The sequence below is a fragment of the Panthera pardus genome, unplaced genomic scaffold, assembly GCF_024362965.1.
Source record: "Panthera pardus isolate Hobbes unplaced genomic scaffold, ASM2436296v1 HiC_scaffold_8, whole genome shotgun sequence".
NCBI lineage: Eukaryota > Metazoa > Chordata > Mammalia > Carnivora > Felidae > Panthera > Panthera pardus.
The window spans coordinates 55,353,714-55,378,521 of record NW_026527013.1 but is presented as its reverse complement, the minus strand read 5'-3'; the positions used below and the strand labels follow the sequence as shown (position 1 = coordinate 55,378,521).

The 24,808-nt window shown below is 45.7% G+C and overlaps 1 protein-coding gene across 4 annotated transcripts in view; it reads left to right on the top strand.

Moving 5' to 3' along the window:
• Positions 1-21,969, top strand: part of CUNH3orf20 (chromosome unknown C3orf20 homolog) — a 93,492-nt gene extending 71,523 nt beyond the window's left edge. For 3 of the 4 annotated variants that reach the window (XM_053896990.1, XM_053896989.1, XM_053896988.1), the window contains 5 exons: positions 10,285-10,588; positions 13,134-13,241; positions 14,574-14,716; positions 20,929-21,060; positions 21,683-21,969. In XM_053896990.1, coding sequence (XP_053752965.1) covers positions 10,285-10,588; positions 13,134-13,241; positions 14,574-14,716; positions 20,929-21,060; positions 21,683-21,779 — 784 coding nt within the window. In that variant the 3' untranslated portion in view covers positions 21,780-21,969. Of the gene's footprint in view, positions 1-10,284; positions 10,589-13,102; positions 13,242-14,573; positions 14,717-20,928; positions 21,061-21,682 lie in introns of those variants that run through there. The other variant, XM_053896991.1, reaches the window with a different exon arrangement.
• The last annotated feature ends 2,839 nt before the right edge of the window (positions 21,970-24,808 follow it).

Here is a 24,808-nt window from a genome sequence, read left to right as displayed (position 1 = left end):
TTTTGTAGTGTCTTTATCTGGTTTTGGTATCAAGGTTATGCTGACCTCATAGAATAAATTTGGAACATCTTTCCTTCTTCTCTATTTTTTCTTCTTTTAATATTTGGAAGAATTCACCTGTGAAGCCATCTGGTCCTGGACTTTTGTTTGCGGGGAACTTTTTTATTTTTAACGTTTATTTACTTTGAGAGAGAGAGAGCATGAACTTGTACACGTGTGTAGAAGAGGGGCAGAGAGAGAGAGAGTGAGAGAGACAAAGAGAGGGAGAATCCTAAGCAGGCTCTAGACTGTCAGTGCATAGCCCGATACAGGGCTCAATCCCAAGAACCATGAGATCATGACCTGAGCTGAAATCAACAGTAGATTTAACTGACTGAGCCACCCAGGTGCCCCTGCTGGGAGCTTTTTGATTACTGATTCAATTTTTTTCCATAAGTGATCTGTTCAAATTTTCTATTTCTTTCTGATTCAGTTTTGGGAGGCTGTATGTTTCTAGGAATTTGTCCATTTCTTCTAGGTTGTCCAATTGGTTGGCATATAGTTTTTCATAATATTCTCTTTTAATCCTTTGTATTGCTGTGGTGTTGGTTGTTATTCTTTCCTCTTTCATTTCTGATTTTGTCTATTTGAGTCTTGTCTTTCTCTGTTTTTTGTTCTGTTTTGTTTTGATGAGTCCGGCTGAAGGTTTATCAAGTTAATCTTTTCAAAGAGCCCAGCTCCTGCTTTCATTGATCTGTTGTATTGTTTTTTTAGTTTCTGTTTTGTTTATTTAACTCTGATCTTTATAATTTCTTTCCTTCATATTGTTTTTTTAGTTTCTGTTTTGTTTATTTAACTCTGATCTTTATAATTTCTTTCCTTCTACTGGTTTGGGTTTTCTTTGTTCTTCTTTTACTACTCCTTTAAGTGTAAGTTTAGGTTGTTTATTTGAGATTTTTCTTGCTTCTCAAGGTAGGCTTGTATTGCTATATACTTTCTTCTTAGAGCTGCTTTTGCTGCATCCCAGATTTTGTACCATTGTGTTTTCATTTTCATTTGTTTCCACATATTTTAATTTCCTCTTTTATTTCCCAGTTGGCCCATTCATTGTTTAATGCATGTTATTTAACCTTCATATATTTGTGGCCTTTCCAGATTTTTTCTTGTGGTTGATTTCTAGTTTTACAGTGTTGTGGTCAGAAGAGGTGCATGGTATGGTTTCAATATCTTTTATTTGTTGAGACTTGTTTTGTGACCTAATATGTAACCTATTCTGGAGAGTGTTCCATGTACACTTGAAAAGAATATATGGTCTGCCATTTTAGGATGACATGTTCTGAATATATCTGCTAGATCCATCTGGTCTAGTGTGTCACTCAAAGCCGCTATTTCCTTGTTGATTTTCCATTTGGATGATCTGTTCATTGATGTAAATGGGATGTTAAAGTCATCCCCTACTATTACTGTATTACTATTGATTACTTTTTGTATATTTGTTATTAGTTACTTTATGTATTTGGGTGCTCCCATGTGGATGAATAAATATTTACAGTGATATATTCTTGTTGGAGTGTTCCCTTTGGGATTAATTAGATAGTGTCCTTCTTGGTCTTTTGTTACAGTCTTTGTTTTAAAGTCTACCTTGTCTGATATAAGTATTGCTACCCTAGCTTTCTTTTCACTTCCTTTTGTATGATGAATTCTTCTCCATCCCTTCACGTTTAATCCGTATGTGTCTTTAGGTCTGAAATTAGTATCTTATAGGTGATTACTTTAAATTTTTTATCAGGTATATTACTCATCTCCATTTCATTTAGGTCTCTTGCTGTGATTTTGTCCTGTTCTCTCATTTGGGACATATTCCTCCATCTCTTCGCTTTGCCTGACTATGTCTGTTACATGTGTTAGGAATTCAGCTATGTCTCCTGCTCTTGAAAGTAGTGGCCTTATGAAGAAGAGGTCCTATAGTGCCCTGCCGTGCAGTGTCCCCTGTTCCCTAGAACTGGTGCTTCAGGGGTGTCTCCTATGTGTGTTCTGTGTACCCTGCCATTGTGGCTGAGTCACTTTTGCCTTCAGTTATCAGCAGTGGCTCTCTCTACCTGTTGTGGGCAGGGCTTGTTTCCTGTGTTGTTAATGGGTTAGTCTGAGGCCTCTAGTTTGAGGTTTGAGTTGAGTCAGGCCAGGCATTTTCCAGAGATGCAGTAGCACCGATATACAGAGTGCTTTTCCTGTGTTCTTCCCTGAGAAGTTTTGTTGGTGGGCAGAGCCTACATAGACCAGATGTCTGCTCCCAGGCCTCTGCTGGGCCACAGTTGGACTGGTGTCAGTGGTTATCTTCCCCATTCCCTGGGGCAGGTGTCACTTTGGAGTGGTACTGGTCCCTGTTGGGGCAGCTTGCATGCTGCCAGGCTTATGGCATCACTCTGGATGGGCTCCATCTAAGGGCATATGGGGGTGGGGGTGGTATCTGAAGGAGAATACAGAAGCAGGGCAGGTCGTGTTAACAGGGTCTAAGAAGATTTGCTGTGGGAAGGGACCTACAGCTTCTGGAAGCCATGGCCTGCCAGGTTGGAGGGGGTAGATCCACAGAAGTGTGTGGGGATAGGGTGCCCTGTTAGCAAGTAAGTAGTGAATGTTAGCACTGCACTCGTTGCAGGTATCTACGTGTCTAGGCTAGGGCGTAGGGGAGGGAAATGGCACCTGCCAGCTCCTTGGTTCCTAGAGAAGTCTCCCAATGATCCCTGCCCCTTCAGCACATGCTCTGAGATTAGTAAACAGATCTTCCTCCTGTATACCTCAGGAGGTTTTCAAACTGCTGCTTCTATGCTGTATCTCCATGGGGCTGTTTGTGCTGTTTAAGGGCAGGGACTCAATTTCCTATTGCCCTCTCAGAGTTTTTAAAAATCCCACTGATTTTTAAAGTTCCAGATGTTAAGCCCTCTGATCATAAGAACTCACAAAATTTGGCCCCTCTGGTTTTCAAAGCCAAACGTTATGGGGATTTGTCTTCCCTGTGCAGTTTCTACATGACTGGGGTGCCTGATGTGAGGGTCTATTTCTTTCCCCTCTCCTCCCCTGCAATGTCCCTCCCTTCCAGCACAATCCTCCAAGTCCATTTAGTTCCTGACTGTGTTTTCACTCTTCCTATCCTCTTTGATGTGGCCTCTTCTTTATATTTAGCTGTAGAGAGTCTATTCTGCCAGCTTTTGGGTTGTTTTCTGGGACATTTACACTGATATAGGTGTTAACCTAATTGTATTTATGAGACGGGTGAACTTAGGGTCCTCCTACTCTACATCTTCCATACTTATTTTATTGTCAGTGAAGTCAAGCATAATTTTATAATTTCTTTTTCAACTTTTATGTTGTGGTAAAATACACATAACATAAAATTTATCATCCTGGTCATATTTAAGTGTATATTTCAGTGGTATTAAATACATTCATGTTATGAGACCATCACCACTGTCCATCTCCAGAACTCTTTTCATCTTGTAAAACTGAAACTCTGTCCCCATTAAACACTGACCACCCATTTCCTCTCCCTCAGCCCCTGGCAACCACCATTCTACTTTGTTTTTATGACTTCGATTACTCTAAGTCCCTTAAATAAGTAGAATCATACAGTATTTGTCTTTTTGTGAGTAGCTCATTTTACTTAGCATAATGTCTTCCAGGTTTATCCATGTTGTACTGTGTGTCACAATTTTGTTCCTTTTAAGGGTTGAATAGTATTCCATTGTATATATAGACCACATTTTGCTTATTCATTTATCTGTTGATAGACACGTGGGTTACTTCCACGTATTAGCTATTGTGAGTAATGCTGCTATGAAGATGGGTATACAAATATTTCTTTGAGAACTGTTTTACATTCTTTTGGGTGAATACCCATAATGCATTTGCTGGATTATATGGAAATTATCTCTTTTTTAAAAAGTTTTTAATGTTGAGAGTGCTGCTATAAACATTGGGGTACAAGTGCCCCTATGCATCAGTACTCCTATATCCCTTGGGTAAATTCCTAGCAGTGCTATTGCTGGGTCATAGGGTAGGTCTATTTTCAATTTTTTGAGGAACCTCCACACTGTTTTCCAGAGTGGCTGCACCAATTTGCATTCCCACCAACAGTGCAAGAGTGTTCCCGTTTCTCCGCATCCTCTCCAGCATCTATAGTCTCCTGATTTGTTCATTTTGGCCACTCTCACTGGTGTGAGGTGATATCTGAGTGTGGTTTTGATTTGTATTTCCCTGATGAGGAGTGACGTTGAGCATCTTTTCATGTACCTGTTGGCCATCCGGATGTCTTCTTTAGAGAAGTGTCTATTCATGCTTTCTGCCCATTTCTTCACTGGGTTATTTGTTTTTCGGGTGTGGAGTTTGGTGAGCTCTTTATAGATTTTGGATACTAGTCCTTTGTCCGATATGTCATTTGCAAATATCTTTTCCCATTCCATTGGTTGCCGTTTAGTTTTGTTGGTTGTTTCCTTTGCTGTGCAGAAGCTTTTTATCTTCATAAGGACCCAGTAGTTCATTTTTGCTTTTAATTCCCTTGCCTTTGGGGATGTGTCAAGTAAGAAATTGCTACGACTGAAGTCAGAGAGGTCTTTTCCTGCTTTCTCCTCTAGGGTTTTGATGGTCTCCTGTCTCACATTCAGGTCCTATATCCATTTTGAGTTTATTTTTGTGAATGGTGTAAGAAAGTGGTCTAGGGGAAAGAGCATCAGTGGGGGAAAGGGGCAGAGGGGAAGAGAGAGATAATCCCAAGCAGGCTTCACATTTTGCATGGAACTCGATCCCACAACCCTGGGATTATGACCTGAGCCTAAATCAAGAGTCAGAGACTCAACTGACTGAGCTACCCTGTTGCCCCTCATTTAGGTTATCTAATTTGTTGGTGTACAGTTCACAGTGACTTCTTATACTCCTTTTTAGTTAAGATCAGTAATAATGTCCCACTTTCATATTTTATTTTAGCAATTTCAGTCTTCTCTACTTTTCCTACATCCAACTAAGATTAATGAATTCTGTTGATCTTTTCAGAGAAACAAACATTTTTTAGTTGTTTCTCTATATTGGTTTCTATTTTCTATTTTTTTTACCTACTGAGAATTATCTTTCCTTCTACTAGCTTTGAGTTTAGATTGCTCTTGTTTTTCTAATGTAAATTTCAGTTAGGTTATTGATTTGAGCTCTTTCTTCTCTTTTAATGCTATACATCTCTATTTGAGTACTCTTCTCAATGTATCCCGTAAGTTTTAGTATTTTGGGTTGTTTTGTTTGCATTAATGTCAAAGTATTTTCTCATTTTTCTTGTGATTCCTTCTTTGATCCATTGATTGTTTAATGTGTTGCTTAATTTCCACATATTTATGATTTTTCCAAATTTCCTTCTGTTACTGATTTCTAATTTCATTCCATTCTTTTTTTTTTAATATATGAAATTTACTGTCAAATTGGTTTCCATACAACACCCAGTGCTCATCCCAAAAGGTTCCCTCCTCAATACCCATCACCCACCCGCCCCTCCCTCCCACCCCCCATCAACCCTCAGTTTGTTCTCAGTTTTTAACAGTCTCTTATGCTTTGGTTCTCTCCCACTCTAACCTCTTTTTTTTTTTTTCCTTCCCCTCCCCCATGGGTTTCTGTCACGCCTCTCAGGATCCACATAAGAGTGAAACCATATGGTATCTGTCTTTCTCTGTATGGTTTATTTCACTTAGCATCACACTCTCCAGTTCCATCCACGTTGCTACAAAAGGCCATATTTCATTCTTTCTCATTGCCACGTAGTATTCCATTGTGTATATAAACCACAATTTCTTTATCCATTCATCAGTTGATGGACATTTAGGCTCTTTCCATAATTTGGCTATTGTTGAGAGTGCTGCTATAAACATTGGGGTACAAGTGCCCCTATGCATCAGTACTCCTGTATCCCTTGGGTAAATTCCTAGCAGTGCTATTGCTGGGTCATAGGGTAGGTCTATTTTTAATTTTCTGAGGAACCTCCACACTGCTTTCCAGAGCGGCTGCACCAATTTGCATTCCCACCAACAGTGCAAGAGGGTTCCCGTTTCTCCACATCCTCTCCAGCATCTATTCACAAAAATAAACTCAAAATGGATAAAGGACCTGAATGTGAGACAGGAAACCATCCAAACCCTAGAGGAGAAAGCAGGAAAAGACCTCTCTGACCTCAGCCGTAGCAATCTCTTACTCGACACATCCCCAAAGGCAAGGGAATTAATTTCATTCCATTCTTATTGGAGAAAATATCTTCTATGATTTCATTTTTTTTTTAACTTATTGGGACTTTTTGATGGGTGAATATATATAGTTTACCCTGGAAAATGTTCCCTGTGCACTTGAGAAGAATATATATTCTTCTGTAGTTAAGGTAAATGATCTACATATGTCTCTTTGGTTAGTTGGTTTACAGTGTTCTTTAAGTTGTCTATTTTCTTTTTTGTCTTTTTTTAGTTGCTCTGTCAATTATTGAAAATAGGGTGTTGAAATACCCAACTATTAGAGTAGAATTTTCTGTTTCTCCCTTCAGTTCTGTCAGTTTTTGCTTCATATATTTAGACTGTGTTGTCATACTGCATATATATATTCACAATTGTTATATTTCTAGTGAGAGTGACCCTGTTCTTAATGTCTAATACCTCATTTGTCTCCTGAAATTATTTTTTACTTAAAGTATATATTTTTATCTCTTATCAGTTTAGCTACTCCTGTTCATTTATGGTTACTATTTGCTTGGAGTTTATTTCCATCCTTTTACTTGCAACTCAGTTGCATCTTTGATTCCAAAACGGGTCTCCTGTAGAGATCATATTATTGGGTCATAGGGTTTTTTTGGTTTTTTGTTTTCTTTTCCATTCTGTCAGTCTTTGAGTTTTGTTGAAGATTTTCATCCATCTACATTTAAAAGTAATTACAATTAATGACTTACTTCTTCCATTTTGTTAATTGGTTTTCTAAAATCTTATAGTTTTTGTTCCTCAATTCCTCCATTGTTGACTTTTGTTTTTGTTTCCTATTTTTATGTATGTTGGTATATGGTGTGATGCTTAATTTTGTTTCAACTTGACTAGGCTAAGGGGAAAATAATATTTTGGGGTGTGTCTGTGAAGGTGTTCCTGGAAGAGATTAGCATTTGATTTAGTAGACTGGTAAAGAGATCCATCTTTACCAATGTGCGTGGACATCATCCAATCCACTGAGGGCCTGAATAAAACAAAAAAGCAAAGGTGAATTCCTTCTTTATTTTCTTGAGCTGAAAAGTCTATTTCTTCCTTCCCTCAGACATCAGAGCTCCTGGTTTTTGGGCCTTTGGACTCTAGGACTTACACAGAAGCCTTACTTCTTATTCCTTTGGCCTTGGACTAGGAATTTCACTATTGGCTCCCTGTTTCTTGGGTTTTTGGACTCAGATTGAATTTTAATACTAGATTTTCTGGATCTCCAGCTTGTAGACACCAGACTGTGGGACTTCTTGGCATCTATAATCACATGAACCAACTCCTGTAATAACTTTTCTATGATATATATCTACATATATTCTATTGGTTCTGTTTCTCTGGAGAGCCCTAAATAATACACACAGTTTTATTTCCTTCTTACTTCCTTTTCTGTGTAGTTTTTAGTTATTTTTTAGTGGTTGGTCTGGGAATTACAATAACAATCTAGCTTGAATTAATACCAACTTAGCTTCAAAAGTAACAAAATCTCTTCTATACAGATCCATACCCCCTGCCACATTGTTGTTGTCAAAAATGACATCTTTATGCATAGTGTGCCCAATTAATGTAGTTTTATAATTATTGTTTTATGTATTTGTCTTTTAAATCATATAGAAAAAAAACAGGAGTTACAAATTGAAAATATAATAATGTGGGTTTATATTTACTTAATGTAGTTACCTTTACAGTGTTTTTTTATTTCTTTATATAGTTTGAAATTACAGCCTAGTATTCTTCATTTCAATCTAAAAGATACTTTAGCATTTCTTTTGCAGCAGGCCTACTGGTGACAAACTTCCTCAACTTTTGTTTATCTTGGAATGTCTTGATTTCTCTTTTATTTTTGAAGGAAAATTCGCTTAATATAGAATTCTTTATTGGAAAGTTTTTTTTCTTTTAGCATTTTAAATATGTAATTCCACTGCCTTCTGGCCTCCATTATTTTTGATGAGAAATTGGCTGTTAATCTTACTGAGGATCCTTCTATGTGGTGAAATACTTCTGTTGCTTTCAAGATACTCTTTGTCTTTGTCTTTTAACAATTATAATGTGTCTCACTGTGGATCTCTTTGAATTTATCTTACCTAGAGATTTGTTGAACTTGTTAGAGATCTGTCAAAGTTGAAGACTCTCTTGGCAATTATTCCTTCAAATACTCTTTCTGCTCCTTTCTTTTTTATCCTTCTGGAATTCGCATTGTGTATATATTGGTATTCTCAATGGTGTCTCACGTGTAACTGAGGCTCTATTAATTTTTCTTCATTTTTTTTCTTTCTATTCCTCAGACTGGATAATCTCACTTGGCCTGTCTTCAAGTTTGCTGGTTCTTTTTTTTTTTTTTTTTTTTTTTTTGCCTGTTCAGATCCACTGTTGAATTTTTTATTTCATTTATTGTACATTTCAACTCTAAAGTTTCTAATTGATTTCTTTTATACTTTCCATTTCTACATTGATATTTTCTGTTTGGTGGACGTTGTTGTCCTGGTTTACTTAAGTTCTTCATTCCTGCTTTCCTTAGTACTTTGAGCATAATTAGGACAGTTAATTTAAAAATCTTTGCCTAGTAAGTCCAATAGCTGGATTTCCTCAGGGATAGTTTTTCTTTATTTCTTTTTTCATGTGAATGAGAAATATTTTCTTGTTTCTCTTTAGTGCTTCATAACTTTTTGTTCAAAACTGAATATTTTTAGTATTATACTGTGGTAATTCTAGAAATCAAAATTCCTCCCTTTCCATGGTTTGTTTTTGCTACTCATAGTTTGTAGTTGTTTGTTTAGAGACTTTTCTAGACTACTTTTATAAAGACTATATTCTTTGTCATGTGTGATCATAAGGTCTCTGGTTAGCTTAGTAGTCAGCTAGAAAAATTTGACAAACTTCCTTAAATACCTAGAGCCAAAACAACAACAACAACGACAACGACAACAAAAACAGTGACAACAATCCTCCTATCATTGCAGATTAACTATATTGATGTACACTCCTTTAGTGCTTTTAGCCAGGCTCTTTACATCTCTACTTTGTCCTTCACTTCCCACTTGTGTGGAGCCCAAAGATCTTCCAGGGGTGAAAATCTAGGATGTTTTCAGGCTTTTTCTAAACATGGTTCCAACCCTGGGCATGCATGTGTCCCTTTAGATTCCCTAGTGTATGTGGAACCTTCCAAAGTCTTTATTCCCTCATGAATTTTTTCCCCAGCCTCTTATTCCCAAGCTTTTTGGTTTGTGTACTGTGTGCCTGTGTGTTATACCTTGCACCAGGAGGTTGTATCTGATATATTTCCTTCTAAATACTTTGAGAGATGCTGTCCAGGAGAAAATTCCAAGGTGGGAAATACAAAGGCAAGCCATTAGCCAATCCTTCAGGGAACCTCCAAACACATCAAACCACACAACCACAGTTCCTTGAGAGCAAAGTTCATATTACCATCTCTGGTATCAGCAAACCACCAGGAACATGGGCTGCCATCCCCATGGATGCCACCAAGCTGGGGAGTGGAGGATAGTAAATGAGTAAGTTAAAACACCACAATACTCTCTTATCAAAATATAGCAGTTTCTATATATTCCACTTTCCTCCACTGGAGGATTTCAGAAAGTAGTGACATAACATGACTTAGGTTCTAACAGGAGCCAGGATTCCCCAGTCTGGTGTGTGCAGAATAGATTGAAGAGGGGTCAGAGGAGAAGGAAGAGCACCATTAGGAGGCCCTTGCAGTCATCCAGGCAAGAAATGATGGCAGCTTGTGCCGTGTCAGTAGGAGTAGGAGGGCAGGAAAGTGGATGGATTCTAGATCGTTCTTGAATGTAGAGCAGACAGGCTTACTGATGGGTTGGATGGGGTGTGGGTGTCAGAGAAAGAAGAGGGTTCAGGATGACTCCAAAGTTTTTGTTGGATGGGTGAAGGAGTCACAAGTTTTGCACCTGAGGAAACTGAGGAACACAGAGGTTAGGGACACACACACACCATCCAAGGTGGTGCTGCACCAACAGGTGCTAGTGGGGCAAGGACCCGAGCCCTGCCCACTGAGCACCGGCCCACTTGTTTCTCATTGTAGGGGGAAGGCCCAAGAGGTGCGCAGCCCCACCAGGTGGGCAGCCTCGCCCTCTGACTGCCCACTGGTGCTGCGGAAGCTTATTCACAAGGAAGACATTAGGGCTGGCTGCAAGTGCCTGGTGAAGGCACCCCTGGTAACCGATGTGGAGCTGGAGCGCTTCCTGTCTGCGCCCCGTGACCCCAGCCAGGTACTGGTGTTTGGGATAGTCTCAAGCCAGAACCCCACCAGTACCGCACAGCTCCAGTGGATGCTGGACACACTCTACAGCCACCGGCAGCAGGGCCGTGCCTCACCCTGCATCCAGGTTGGTCTTGGGCCCAGATGAGGAGGCCCCAGGGTCTAGGCATCAGGAACCTGGGGGGAGGACCTCCCACAGGAGGCTAGGACTGGCTGAGCATCTGGCTGAGAGGCTGTCCTTCGACCTCAGCACATAGGCCTTCTTTTACTTCCTTTTCTCCTCCAGGCCTTTGTACACACTCTTCCACACACTGTCTGCCACATTTTGCCCCCTCTACTCTCTCTCTGACTCATCCTCCTGTCCTGAGATGAAAGTCACCACATTTATGTGGGTGCTTTCTCTGCATTCAAGATTTTTCCTGCCATTTTCATCCAGGGCACTGACCATAGCTGTGGTTATATATTGGTATGTAAGTACTTAGAGCAGAGATGGGCTCACCACTGGGTACCCAGGGCTCAAGAATATTCACAGACTGTAGCCAAGTACCTACTGTGCACGGGCCCTGTGCCAGGCCCCAGGGAGGCTCCCAGCATGGTGGGGAGCACATATAGCACTCCTGAGCAGGGCCATGAAAGGCCAGTTCCAATTTGCAGGAGCTGGGAGCAGGCCCTGTCACCTCCAGAGATCAGGGAGAGTCTCCCAGGATGAGACGGTTTGGGCAGGTGGGTGAATGTTCCCGGAAGAAACAGGGAAAGGGGTGCTTGAGGTCCTATTCAAGGGTCTGTTAGTCAGGGGTACATGGAACCACCTTCTCCCCATCCTGGCTGCAGGGTCCTTCCTGAGTCTCATCATCATCCTCAGTCAGTAGCCATCTCTGGCAGGGTTAGCACAGTTCAAGGGTGGCCCCATCCCCACCCCCACTGGAGCAGAGGATGTCACGTGAGCACATGAGCTTCATGTTCATCTAGTAACTTCCTTCAAATCCTCTTGGCCCCATGCCCTCTCTGGTCCGCTGTCTGCCCTTTCTCCCTTTACTGCAGACACAAAGTCTAAGTTTTTGTGTTTGTCCTGGGGATACCTTCTCCAGCTTTGCTCCCAGGGGTGCAGCCTCCTGACCCCATGAGCCTACCCAGGTAGTGCCAGGAGCTTGGCATTGGAACCAGTCTGATCAGACACCAGAAGGCTTTTTACTAGTCACATACATCAAAGCCATGTATGTTTCCTGGAGTCAACCCCAATTTACATAGATTTAGTGAAAACTTACTGAGTTCCTGCCCTGCACTGATCCATGCATAGACAGATATGATCCCTGCCCCCATAGGACCTTAGAGGTGACATTTATTTACCTTGGGGCTATTAATGGTTTATTAATAATTATTCGTAAATGTAGGATGCATGGCGGTCCAGCCCAGCTGCGAGAACTGCGAATGGGGACCGGGCCTGACCTGAGGTGGTTGAGGCCAATGGAGGAGTAGATAGTGGGTTTTGAGGGGCGCAGAGGACAATTCTGGAAGGAGGTGTCAAATATCACAGTGACTCTGATTCCACCATTCCAGTGTGTTTGGTTAAGGTAGAAATGTTCCCTAACGTCTTGCTCTGAAAGCTAAAATACCAGATACAGCTCTGGGTTTCACTTTTTTTTATGCTTATTTATTTTTGAAACAAAGAGCAAGAGTGACCAGGGGAGGGGCAAAGAGAGGGGGTTGGACAGAGGATCTGAAGCAAGCACTGTCCTGAGAGTGGAGACCCTGAAGCAGGGCTCAAAGTCACAAACTGTGAGATCATAAGCTCAGCTGAAGTCAGATGCCCAACCAACTGAGCCACCCAAGCACACCTGGGTTTCAAATTTTAAATAGAAACATCAGGGGTGCCTGGGGGGCTCAGTCAGTTAAGTGTCTGTCTCTTGATTTCAGCTCAGGTCATGGTCTCACAGTCCTGAGATTGAGCCCTGCATCAGGCTCTATGCTGGCTGTGGAGCCTGCTTGAGATTCTCTCTCTTCCTCTCTCTCTCTGCTCCTCCCCTGCTTGTGCACACTTACTTCCCCTCTCTCTCCAGAAAAAAATAAATTGAAATGTCAGGTAGGACAGTTAGAGGCACCTGAAATAAAAGGCAGATCAAACCAGAGAACATCATACATTAGCCATATTAATGGGTTCATAGCATCCAGAAAGGAGGGGAAAGAGACGAGCTTTTCTTTGGATTGCCCAGGTCCCACCTTGAGATGTAGGTTTGATTCAGGTCCTGGCACTGACAGGGGGTTGTCCAGAGGGGCAGGGGGCAGAGGGTGGAGGAATCCTGAAAATAGGTATACCCAGGAACACAGTATACCTCCAAATCTCCCACAGGGCTTCTCCCAGACAAAGGGAACAGTCAAGTCCTGCAGACCCTAGAGTGTGGGGCTAGTGGCTGTCAAGTGGTGGGGCACAGTCATCTCCATGACAGCTTTCACAAGCAGAAGGCCCTAGATGAACCCAGATGCCTAGATGGCATCCTTTGGCAATGGTCATGGTAGGTGTGCTTGTGGAGGCTGAACAGCCTGTTGAACAGGAGTTGGGAGGGGATGTTGAGGGGCTCCAGGATTCCATGGGAACTTGGCCTGGCTAAGAATTCTGGAATCTGAGTGCGTCCTCTTGGCATAGGATTGATGGGCACTTATTTCTCTGTTGGAAGTGCCGGCATGACCCCTACCGCCTGCTACGGTATGACCTGGACAGTGCCCTGCAGAAGAACCCACCACTGCTGGTGAAGAAGTATGCGGTGGTGCAGGGGATGGTTCTGGTGAGCTGGGGCCCGGCGGGGGGCTCACCACCAACTACTGCCAACCTAGTCCCCCATAGCCCCTACCCTTGTGGAATCACAAATATGGGAGGGGAAAGGAGAGAGGGTCTGTGGGCTCTGAGGCAGAAGGCCTGACTGAGAGTCACCCATCACATAGAACCAGGGCTGCAGCCCCGTCTCCCGTTTGCAGCCTGACCCCATGCATCCCTCATCCCAGAAGACTCAAGGGAGCGAGGGACACCTAACCTGGAGAACCAAATTCTCTTTGTCTGTTTTTAAATAACTTTTTACTAAAACCAGAGCATTGTAAAAATATATGTATATTTATTGAAAAAATTTAGAAAATAATTGCTTCCCTGTATTACCCAGATTGTCTCATTTGTTCACACAATGAGGACGTACTGGGCAGCTGCTGGATCCAGCACTATTGGAAGCCCTGGGGCGTGCCCATGCTAACATTTTGGCCCCTGGATTTTTCTGATTTGGGGGTCCTGCTTTTTTTAAATGTTTTTTAAATTTTTTATTTTGAAGAGGGAGAGAGAACAAGTGGGGTGGGGCAGAGAGAGAGGGAGAGAGAGAATCCCAAGCAGACTCCTCACTGCCAGCATAGAGCCTGATGCAGGGCTCGATCTCGTGAACTGTGAGATCATAACCTGAATTGAAAACAAGAGCCCAATGCTTAACTGACTGAGCCAGCCAGGTGCCTCTGGAGTCTTGCTTTTTTAATTGTAATTTTTTAATCACTGCATGAGAATCTGTCATTTGATTTCTCTACCTGTGATCCTTTTGTTGGACATTTACATTATCTCCTTTTTGTTTGGGCAGTGGGCCATGACAAATAGCACTCTAATGGATATCCTTGCACAGAAATCTTTGGACAGGTGTCTACTTGCTGGAGACTGACATGTAGAGAGTGGGGGTTCAGAGAGCCATAGGACAAGATCCCTACCCTCAAGAGCTCCCATCCCATGGGGCCAGCTGATCAATGCATATGGATAAGTGGGCCAGCCAGCTGTAGGAGGGTGGAGTGGGTCCCTCTGAGCAGGAAGAAACCCTTCAGGCCCCAGGGCTCTGGAGCCCTTGTGTGTGAGGTGACCTCTGAGCAGGTGGGCCAGCAGAGGGCAAAGGCTGGGATGGTGGGGCTGCCCTCTGACTTGGGAGACCTTGATGGGGAACAGACTCAGCCACACCTCACTGGGTGACTTGGGGAGGGTAATACCCTTTGCCCAAAACCATCAAAGAAAGGCCTGAATTCTGGCACAGGCTCTGAGGCCCATGGCACCATCCTGAGATTCAGTGCCCTCCTGCTGTTTCCTTCCTATGTGTTGACAGATGTTTGCTGGGGGAAAACTCCTTTTTGGAGGCTGCATTTTGAATGGATATGGCTATAGCAGGCAGAATCTGCTGAAACAGATCTTCCAGGCTCGACAAGACTGCAAGATGGGCTACTTCCTGCCAGACAACTACAAATTTAGGTAAAACAGGAAAAACTTGGGGTGCAGGGCAAGCACAGGGTGGGAGGAGACCTCTCTATGGAAGGGACACTATTGGGGACAGAAGCTGGCAGCAAAACAGACAGCTTCACAGGTGGCAAGGGGGAATGAGGCCGTGCTGTTGGGACACAGGTCAGGGGAAAGTGCCCTCTTGGAGAAAGAGGGACACAGGATGATTTGCACAGTGCCAATTTCTGTGGGGGAAAATAATGGAGACAGGTTTGGGTGGGGGTCCTAGTGACATCCTGCCTTTTGCCCTACGACACCCTACCCCATCCTGTGTGCGATCCCAGTCCTGCTTCTCTGTTTACCAGCAGGGCCATGTAGTCAAGGGTCCCTCATGAGGTGAGTTCAGTCCCTTGTAAAGGGAATGGGGTGGTGCTGGCTTAAGGCTGCCTCTTGGCCACAGAGCGTAGGCTTTTCAACCAGGTGACATCCATCTATGGAGTGACTCCTAGGCCCAGCTTGGGTGAGATGAGCATAGGTAGGTCTCTTGGTTCCAGAAGCATGCAGCCTGATCCAGGGAAGGAGCATGGGGTTTATGACATTGCTGGAGGCTGTGTTAAGAGCTGGCAGTGGGTTCTGGAATGCCTGTGAAAATGCAGTGAAAAATTTACTGGGTCAGGAGTTCCAAGAGGAAGAGAAAGCCTCAAATCTGCTCTTTATAAGCTGGGGAACCATTAGCCTCCCTAATCCTCATTATCCTCACCTTTAAAATGAGGGTGATAATTCCCACCTCCCGGGGTTGTTGTGAGGATGTAATGAAGGCGTGTTTGCTGAAGTGCCATATAAACCAGAAAGTGATGAGCAAACACATAAAAAGCATCCGCCTGCCTAGCACGTGGGCTTGCCTTTGACTGTGTCCCTACCGCATGGAGTTGGGACAGCAACCCCACCCCACTCCCACCAGGCCTCTCCGCTTTCTAGGAGTCCTGACGCCAATTTCTCCCCAGTGCACTGAGTTGGGACCATGTCAGAGTGTCTGCCTGACCCTATAGAGGTCCCTCTAGGAGGATCTGGTAGAGGTCAGGCCCTGACCCCAGCATCCTGGACAGCTTAGTAGAGAAGGCAGGATCCCGAGGAGCCTGTGGACATCAGGAAGGCAGATGCTGGCAGGTGCAGAGAGGAAAGTCACTGAGACCCCAAGGCCTGAGACTCAAGGAGGGCTTGGAGGTTATTCAAGACCAGCTCAATGACAGTTCCAGGGAGAAAGGGAAACGGAGGCTCTGGGTCTGCTTGGGCTCAAGAAAGAAATACACCAAAGACAGAAGGGGGTTGGGGAGGATGCTATCCAGAAGGCCCACACTGAAGATGAACTGAGACCACTGGAAGGTGCCAGGGACAGCAAGCAAAGGCATTTTCAGAAGTATTTAACAGATGGGGTGCTTAGGGATATGGTGGATGGGGACGCCAAAAACTAGTTACAAAAAGATGTAGCTCTTATTTGACTTCCACTGTCCCTCAAAGGACCACTTACTTTCTCTCTGCCTCGGCTTCTTTGCCTGCAAAGCAAGAACAAGCATAGTTTCCACTGTACGGGGTTGTGAGAATTAGATGAGCCAGTGTGTGTGAAGTTCTGGTACATCACTAACATTTATTGAGAGGTTACAAATTATAGCTGTTAGTGCTGTCATTATTATTACTAAAATGAATTCCAGGTTCTTAATTTGTTATATGCACGGGTTCTAAAAGGACTTAATACTTACAATGGTTTTCAATAATTTTTTGAGGAATGATGGAGAAAGAATCAACAAACCACACACACACACACACACACACACACACACACACACACACACACAGAGTCTAGGTTTTTGGAAGTGGAAAGGGGAGGATTCCGGAGACTATAAACCAGTAGAACTCCTCTTAATTCCAGAATGGCCTATTAGGTTGGCAGTTTGAAAGCACTTAGAGAAAAAAGAGTGGAATTCTACAAGAAAATGTTGCCATAACAACAGTTCCTTTATCTCTATCTGTGGAACAAACCACCTCAAGTTTAGTGGTGTAAAACCACACAACCGTTGTTTATTACCATCTCTGGCAGTTTGGGGGCCAACCGGGTTCAGCTAGGTAGTGCTTGCTTAGGGTCTCTCATGTGGTTGCAATCAGAAGTTGATGGGCTGGAGTCATCCCAAAGTCTTGCTCACTCAAGTCAGGTGGTCCGTGCAGGCTTTCAGCCGCGACAATTACACATGGCTTCTCCATGTGGCCCTGGCCTCCTCAGATATGGCAGCTGGGTTCCAAAAGCGAGCATCCTGAGACACAGCCAGGTGGGGACTGGGTTGCCTTATATGGCTTGGCCTCATAAGTCATGTATGTCATCACCGTCCACTCCATGTGAGTCCCTAGGGCCGGCCCACATTCACAGGAGGGAAATGACACTACACCTCTTGACGGGAGGAATGTCAAAGAAATTTGGGACATGTTCTAAAGCCACCCGCTGGCCTGATTCCTCTTCCAGCAGGGTAACTAAAATAGTAGTGAGACAAGCTGCCGGCCTAGAATACCTAACTTCAAGGAAGACACTGGGTGAGATCTCTTGATGTCCTCTTGAACTAGATGGATGGACGGGGCTCAGGCAGCTGCTTGCTCGGCCACACCCAGTAAGTGGTGATGGGCCTAAAGGGCAGACCTCTGTGTTTGGCCTGTCCACTTTTTCCCTAAATATGCAACTTAGATGTGTTCATGGAAGCCTGACTGATCATTTGTGCCCTAGATGGGGAGAGATGACAGAGTAGGAGTTTGCAGTAGGCTCAGCCGTCAAGCAGGGGTTTGGGAAGAAAATGAACAAATGTTTACTTTTAGTCGTGGAAGGTTTATGGTCAGTGGATGTTGGAAGCCCCAGCGTGATAGTCTGTTATGCTGAAAAAAGTAACTTAGAAGTCAGAGCTATCGGCGCAGCCCAAGGGAGCCATAGGTCCTGGAGTGCTAGCATTTTCATTTCTGGGTCCTCTGTTCCAAGAGGGACACTAGCAGAGCTCTGGCAGGGGGGGTCCTCCCTGTCCCTTGGTGGGAGTCATTTCTTCCTTGCCGGAGTAGACTTTCAGCTGCTTGGTTTTATGCAGCTGTTGTGGGAGGATTCGCAGTGGGGAGGTGGGAGAGAGAAAATACAGGTGGGCAGAGTAAATGCAGGAGGGTGGGCAGAGCCGGAGCACAGATCCAGAAGGGCTGGGCTGCTTACCCGGCACTCAGAGGAGCCAGCCACAGAGACGGCCGTCCATCTGGGCTTGGGGTCTGTGAGGCCACCGTGGAGAAGCAAGGGCTGTGAGCAGGGAGGGGAGCCGGGCTGCCCAGGGAGGCGGGGCCTCCCACTGAGGCCTTCCAAGCCCCAGTGGAGAATGGGGTGGGGCCCCTGCTAGTGAGTAGACTGGTTGTGAAGGAGCAGGAGGGTGGGGGCCAGGCCAGGTCAAGGACAACTGGCGGGGTAGGGGGAGATTCATGCAGGGCTGGAGAGACCACTCTGCCCGGAGGAGAAGGCAGTGTGTTGGGAAGGCACTGTGTTAAGCTGTGCCAGCCCAGAGGACTGGGTGTCCTATATCACATGGCCCACCTCCCTTCTGTCTGTGTCCTTTGCTCATGCTCACAGCCCGGCACATTGAACCCCCTTGGGAAACGTTCACTGATTGAAGACCTAGAGCTGATTTTATCCCAGGGAAGCAGAGGGCAGGTCGGACTGAGGAAGGGCCGGTTGACAGAGTGTCCACTGATAACCGGCCCTCAAAGCCATCCGGCCGCCCCTCATATACCTCCAGTGGTGGGAGGCTCCTCTCCAGAAGCAGCTCCCACTTTAACCTGGCAGTCCTGCCATTCCTTCCATTTCTGAGCAACTCCTGCATGCCCGGCCTCGTGCTCGGCACTGGGGATTTGGAAGTGAATAAGACCTCAACCTGCTTTAGCTTGGCTGTTCCAAAGATGCAGAAACTGAAGAAAAAGAGCAAAGGGCACTAATCATCAGAGGACACAAGTCAAAACCACAGTGACACACGGCTTCACACCCGTCAGGATGGCTGCTGTCGGAGCACCAAAAATAGCAAGCTTTGGCGAGGATGTGGAGGAGCCTGAGGCCACGTGCACTGCCGGCGGGAATGCAAACTGGCACGGCGGCTTTGGAAAACAGTAGGAGGGGGTCCTCAGAAAGTTAGAATAGAATTATGGTGTAGCAGCTTCACTTCTGGGTAGGCACCTAAAAGAATTGAAGGTGGACTTTCAAAGTCCATAGTGGCACTGCTGGTAATATCCAAGAAGCAGAAACAACCCAAGTGCCCGTCCGTGGATGGATGGAGAAAGAAAATGTGGTCTGCGCATGTACCGGAAAAGGAAGGAAATTCCGACACGCTACAACACGGATGAACGTTGAGGGCATTATGCTCAGTGAAATAAACCAGGCACAAAAGGACAAATACCACGTGATCCCACTTACATGAGGTCCCCAGAGCAGACAGAAAGTCGGAGGGTGGGTGCCAGGGCTGAGGGAGGGACAGTGGGGAGTTCGCGTTTAATGGGGACAGAGTTCCAGTTTGGGACGACGAAAAGGTTCTGGAGATGGATGGTGGGGACGGCTGCACAACAGTGTGAATGTACTTAATGCCACTAAAGTGTGTACAAAAAAAAATGGATAAAGTTTACGTTATGTACTTTTAACCACAGTTTAGAAGTGGGGGGTGGGGGGAAATGCTCTGTGGGTGCTTTGCAGCTGAGGGGGCAGGGAGAAAAAGGGGCTGTTTTCCCCAGTTAATGAGCTCCCAGGGCAAAGGCTGCTTCGTCTCCAAAGCCCACCCCGCCTGCTCTGGTAACCAGGTCCATTCTCCATGAGCCCGGGGCCAGATGGAGGAGACGGACTCCCCAGGTGTCAGTACGTGTCATTTGCCAACACGGCCCCAGGCCTGGTGGAGGGTCTCACTTAGGGACACCGCTGATGCTCCCGCCGCTGATGCTCCCGCCATCCTGGTCACACTGACTCTCTCATCATGTAACCTGCTATTGGCAGCTGTCACGTAGGAGTCCTTTTACGGTGCCCCACTGGGCTGGACTCCCATTGCTCCATTTACCTATGTTTTGAGTTCCTATCAAATGCTGAGCCATGACCCACCCTGGGGGACAGGGGTGGGTCAGGTGCGGGACAAGGGCACTCAGCTCAGGAAGCCTCAGGAGACCCACTCCCAGAATCTGCTTTCTTGCCACCTCTGCAGCCGGGACCAAAGGGGACGGGGGAGACAGCCCGGTCCACACCTTCCTTTTTTATTTTTCTGGGATTCTCAGAATGACAGAAGAGGCCCTTGTCTCCCTTCCCCTGCCCATCTCTTATCGCGAAACACCCTGCCCTCAAGCAAGTCACATAGCAGGGGCTCAATTAATATGAAGAAATGAGGAGTAAAAGGGCCTGTTCCGTCTCTGTCCTCATTAGTTTCCCAAGACTGCTGTAACAGTGCTTCACACACTGAGTGGCTTAAACTGGAATGTATTATCTCATGGTTCTGGAGGCCAGAGATGGTGGTATGGGCAGGCCATTCTCCTTCCACAGGCGCTAGGGAAGGACTCGCTCAGGCTGGTCTCCTCACTTCTGGTAATTCCTTAGTTTGAGGCAGCATTGTTACCCCAGACTTCTCATGGCATTCTCCCTGTGTGTGTGCTTGTGTCCACACTGCCCCCTTTTTATAAGGACACCAGGTATTTTGAGTTAAAAGTCTACCCTACTCTGGTATGACTTCCTCTTAACTCATTGCCTCTGCAGTGACCCTATTTACAAGCAAGGCCACAATCTGAAGTACCAGGAATTTGGACTCCCCCTACATGTGAATTTGGGGAGGGGGACACAGCCCCTAACACTGTACACAAGGACTTTCCTGGGTGTCCTGTGCTCCCTCCCTCCCTTGCTCACTTTATGGAGCCCTCCTGCCCCACTGCACACCTTTCCGATGGTCAGTGCTGGGTGCACAGGTGTCACTCGCACAGAGTTAGGGTGACTCCAGCCCTAAACAGAAGCCAGAGAAGCTGACCTCCAGTGAGTCTCTGTGTCCCCAGGGGTCAGACTCTCCCTTTACCCACCCTGGTGAGGGGCAGCCCTGTGTCCTTTTCTCTCTCGGAACCGGAACATTAAATGGCAGCACCAGGTGCTGGTGAGGGCTGCTTACTCAGGGCCCCCTCAGGCTGTGGCTCTGCTGAGCGTTGCCCTTCCTTCCCTCCCTCCCCTGCAGCATTTCAACCTACATCCCGGGCCTGGAAGACCCTGACTCAGTCAAGAAAACAATACCAGAAGACATCCAAGGAAGCTTCTCCTCACTGACCATGGCGGACCAGATGGAGGAGTCCTCCCCTGAAGCTGAGAAGTAGGTATCCCCCACCCCACCCCGGCCCAGGGCTGAGGGGCCCTCCTGTGGTAAACAGAATGGGCGTGGCTCATAGCAGAGCCCCTGGCTCTGCTGCAGGCCACAGAGTCCATGTGGGGCTAAGTGGCCTTGGGCAAGTCACTTCCCCCTGGGCCTGGGTCATCTCTAACCATCCCTGACAGCTAGCCCATTTAATCAACACAATGTCCAGCTGAGCATTGCTCAGCTCCCCAGAGCTGCTGGCAGTGGTCTGGGTGGTGGCCATTGAGGCCTTTAGTGGTGAAATCCTACAGTCCAGGCCATCATCAGTCTGAGATGAGTGGAGACTGCCCACTGTCTCCCTGCGAGAAACTTCCTAGACCTTAACTTGGCCATGTTAACTGAAATGAATTATGTATTCTGCAAGAGCGTGAAAAATCACACATTTCTTATGAAGATGGAAAAACAAAACTGTTACAGTTTTTGTTAGAAAGGTTACAGGTGCCACTGGGACCCCCCAGGTTGCAGCAACACCCAGAGAGCCTCAACAGTGCAAAGCCGAGGGCCAGGGCTCTGGGCCCCGTTCACACCAGTTCTCTCCACCCATTTCCCAGCATTTGCTTCTCTCTATTTTGGTTTTTAGAATGAAACAGCCTGAAGTGTTTCTGCATACTCTCAGCAAAGCCAAGAGAGGCAGTAAGAAGTCGGCCATCTGGAAAAAACAGTCCTCCAAGAAATGATGCTGCCCCCACAGCTACCCAGAGCTCTAAGCCTGGACACAGCTCCTCTCACATTCACCCTAGTCCTGCCTCCCAAGCCTCCCACCCCCTTTCTCTAAGCCCCTGCATAATAAATAAGCGTGCCTCCAGCATCTGGGTGAGGCCGTGGGATAGGCTGGCTCCTACGAGGTCCCCCACAGACCTGTTCCAAGCTGAGTCCTTGGAAATGTGGTTCCTCTGACCCAGAGCTTTCTCTGTGACCAGTTAAACCAGCCAGAGAATCTCCCATTCCCAAGGAAACAGGTATCTCACTCTAAGGGGGCCAAGCCAAAGGATATATTAACCCTGGGGAGGTCTTGGATGGGACTGAATTGTGCCCTCCTACCTACCCTTCACTAGGTGGAAAAGGACTCTGCTTCTGGCCCAGATGGAAAAGAGGGTGAGAGAGAAAGAGGGAGGAGAAAGACAGAGAAGAAGAGCAACAGATGGGAGGAAAGGCAGGGGGAGAGATGGAGAGCTGCTGAGAAGGGGCAGGAAGAGAAATGAGGGAGGAGGAGACTAGGGAAGAGGGAGAATAAGGGGGCAGGTGGAATGAGAGGGAAACGGGCATGGAATGGGATGGAAAAGATAGTGATGTCTATCTGTCCCAGACAGCCAGAGACCCTGTGCCCCGCCCCTCGTGTGTTAATGTCCCCATTTAGCCTAGCCTCAGTGCTCTTTGATGGATTAGACACCCCTTCCCAGGCTGATAGGCCTGAAGAATCCTTGCCAGCATCACCGGCCCAGAGATAGCAGCCCTATCTCCCCATCTCATGTGCTGACTACTCCTGGGTCATGGTCCCCAGCTCTAGGCCTGTTTGAGGCTCCTGAGAGCCACTTCCTGGAGCAGGGCATAGACCCCAGAGGGTCTGCCTGCTTCTCCAAACTCAGAAAAGACTTCAGACCCTGATCTGTGGGCAGTGTTTGGTGATGTGCTCTACACTTAGCTACTTGTGCCCCTTTTTAATAGATGCTTTTTTAAGCTGAAGTTTTTGAGGGTTAATGTTTATCCTTTGTATCATGCAAAGGCTTATTTTGAATGATACATTTATTCCCCTAGAAATGGATTTGAAATGGCATGCTGTGTTCTTAAGTCTATATCTTTTGATACCTAAGGGCCTGATATTTGCTAGGTGTCTTGGGCACATAACTCTTCTCCCTTCTGTCCGCCCCATTCTCCCCCCCCCCCACTCAAGCACAAGGGCACGCAAGGATTGGAAGGCAAGGGGAAGCAAGTTCCACCTCTGTCCTGGCTTGCAGGCACTCTTATCCCCTCAGGCAGGATTCTGGTAAAGGTGAGAATGCAGACACCAGCCCTCCTACCTTCCTCCTGGAATTGGACCTTTGGGCCTGCATGCTAAGTTGGACACTTCACCAGCTGCATGCACAGGTGAGCACAGAACTGTCCCTAAAGGACAGGCCCCAGCCCAACTCAGGATGCTCGCCAGACTGAAAAGGGGCTCAAAATGAGCAGACTTGAGCAGCAACATTTCCCACTGGTGGAATAGGGCCCAGTGGAATGTCCAGTGCTACAAAATCAAACTGTCCCTTGAGGACTAGAATGTCCCTTCACCATAGAAATACCAGGAGAGGGGGATCAGGTTCCACCAACAATGCCTCCAAAAAGCCAGGTGTGATGGGAAGGTGTGACATTATCTGAGAGAGTCAAACTCTTGAATCCATCTTTAGCACAAAAGTCCAGGCAGCCACTACCAACTAACTCCCCATATTTGCCTTCTGTGGACTTCTGTCCTCTACCAGGGCCTCAGCTTTTAGAAAGACTTCTTGGGGGAAGTAGAAGTGGAATAAGAGCCAGAGCCTAGGGTAGGTAGCAGAGTCCTTGGCACTGAATCCATTCTTTCTCCTCTATCCCACCACTTTCCATGGAGGTGGACCCAGGGCACCTCCTTCTTCCAGGAAGAAGGAACCAGGAGGACAGGAAGACAAAGATCAGACTTCCATTTCCAACAATAGTATGGATTAAATGGCCTGTAAAAAGTCACACTGCAAAATATGTTGAATAACATAAACCCTTTTAATTGCATATTGGAGCACACGAGATAGTAAGGACAATCCATAGGTGCTGAAAAGAGGACTCAGGAAACCAAGTGGTAAGCAAGCACTAAAACCACAGCTGTCCTGAGGCTGTTTTGTTAATCCCAATGACCCAGAACCAGAGCTTTAATGGTTCTAGGGACACACGAGACAAAGCCTTGGGCCTGAACAAGATATCAAGCTTTTTTTTGTTTGTTTTTACTTTATTTTTTTATTTTACATCCAAGTTAGTTAGCATATAGTGTGACAGTGATTTCAGGAGTAGATTCCTTAGTGCCCCTTACCCATTTGGCCCATCCCTCCTCTCACAACCCCTCCAGCAACCCTGTGTTTGTTCTCTATATTTAAGAGTCTCTTATGTTTTGTCTTCCTCCCTGTTTTTGTACTCTTTTTGCTTCCCTTCCCCTGTGTTCATCTGTTTTGTCTCGTAAAGTCCTCATATGAGTGAAGTCATATGATTTTTGTCTTTCTCTGACTGACTAATTTCACTTAGCATAATACCCTCCAGTTCCATCCACATAGTTGCAAATGGCAAGATTTCATTCTTTTTGATTGCCAAGTAATACTCCATCATATATATATATATATATATATATATATATATATATATATATATATATACCACATCTTCTTTATCCACTCATCTGTCAATGGACATTTTGGCTCTTTCCATACTTTGGCTATTGTTGTTAGTGCTGCTATAAACATTGGGATGTATGTGCCCCTTCCAAACAGCATCCCTCTATCCTCTGGATAAATACCTATTAGTGCAATTGCTGGGTCATAGGGTAGTTCTATTTTTCTTTTTTTTTTGAGGACCCTCCATACTGTTTTCCAGAGTGGCTGCACCAGTTTGCATTCCTACCAGCAGTGCAAAAGAGATCCTCTTTCTCCACATCCTCGCCAACATCTGTTGTTGCCTGAGTTGTTAATGTTAGCCATTCTGACAGGGGTGA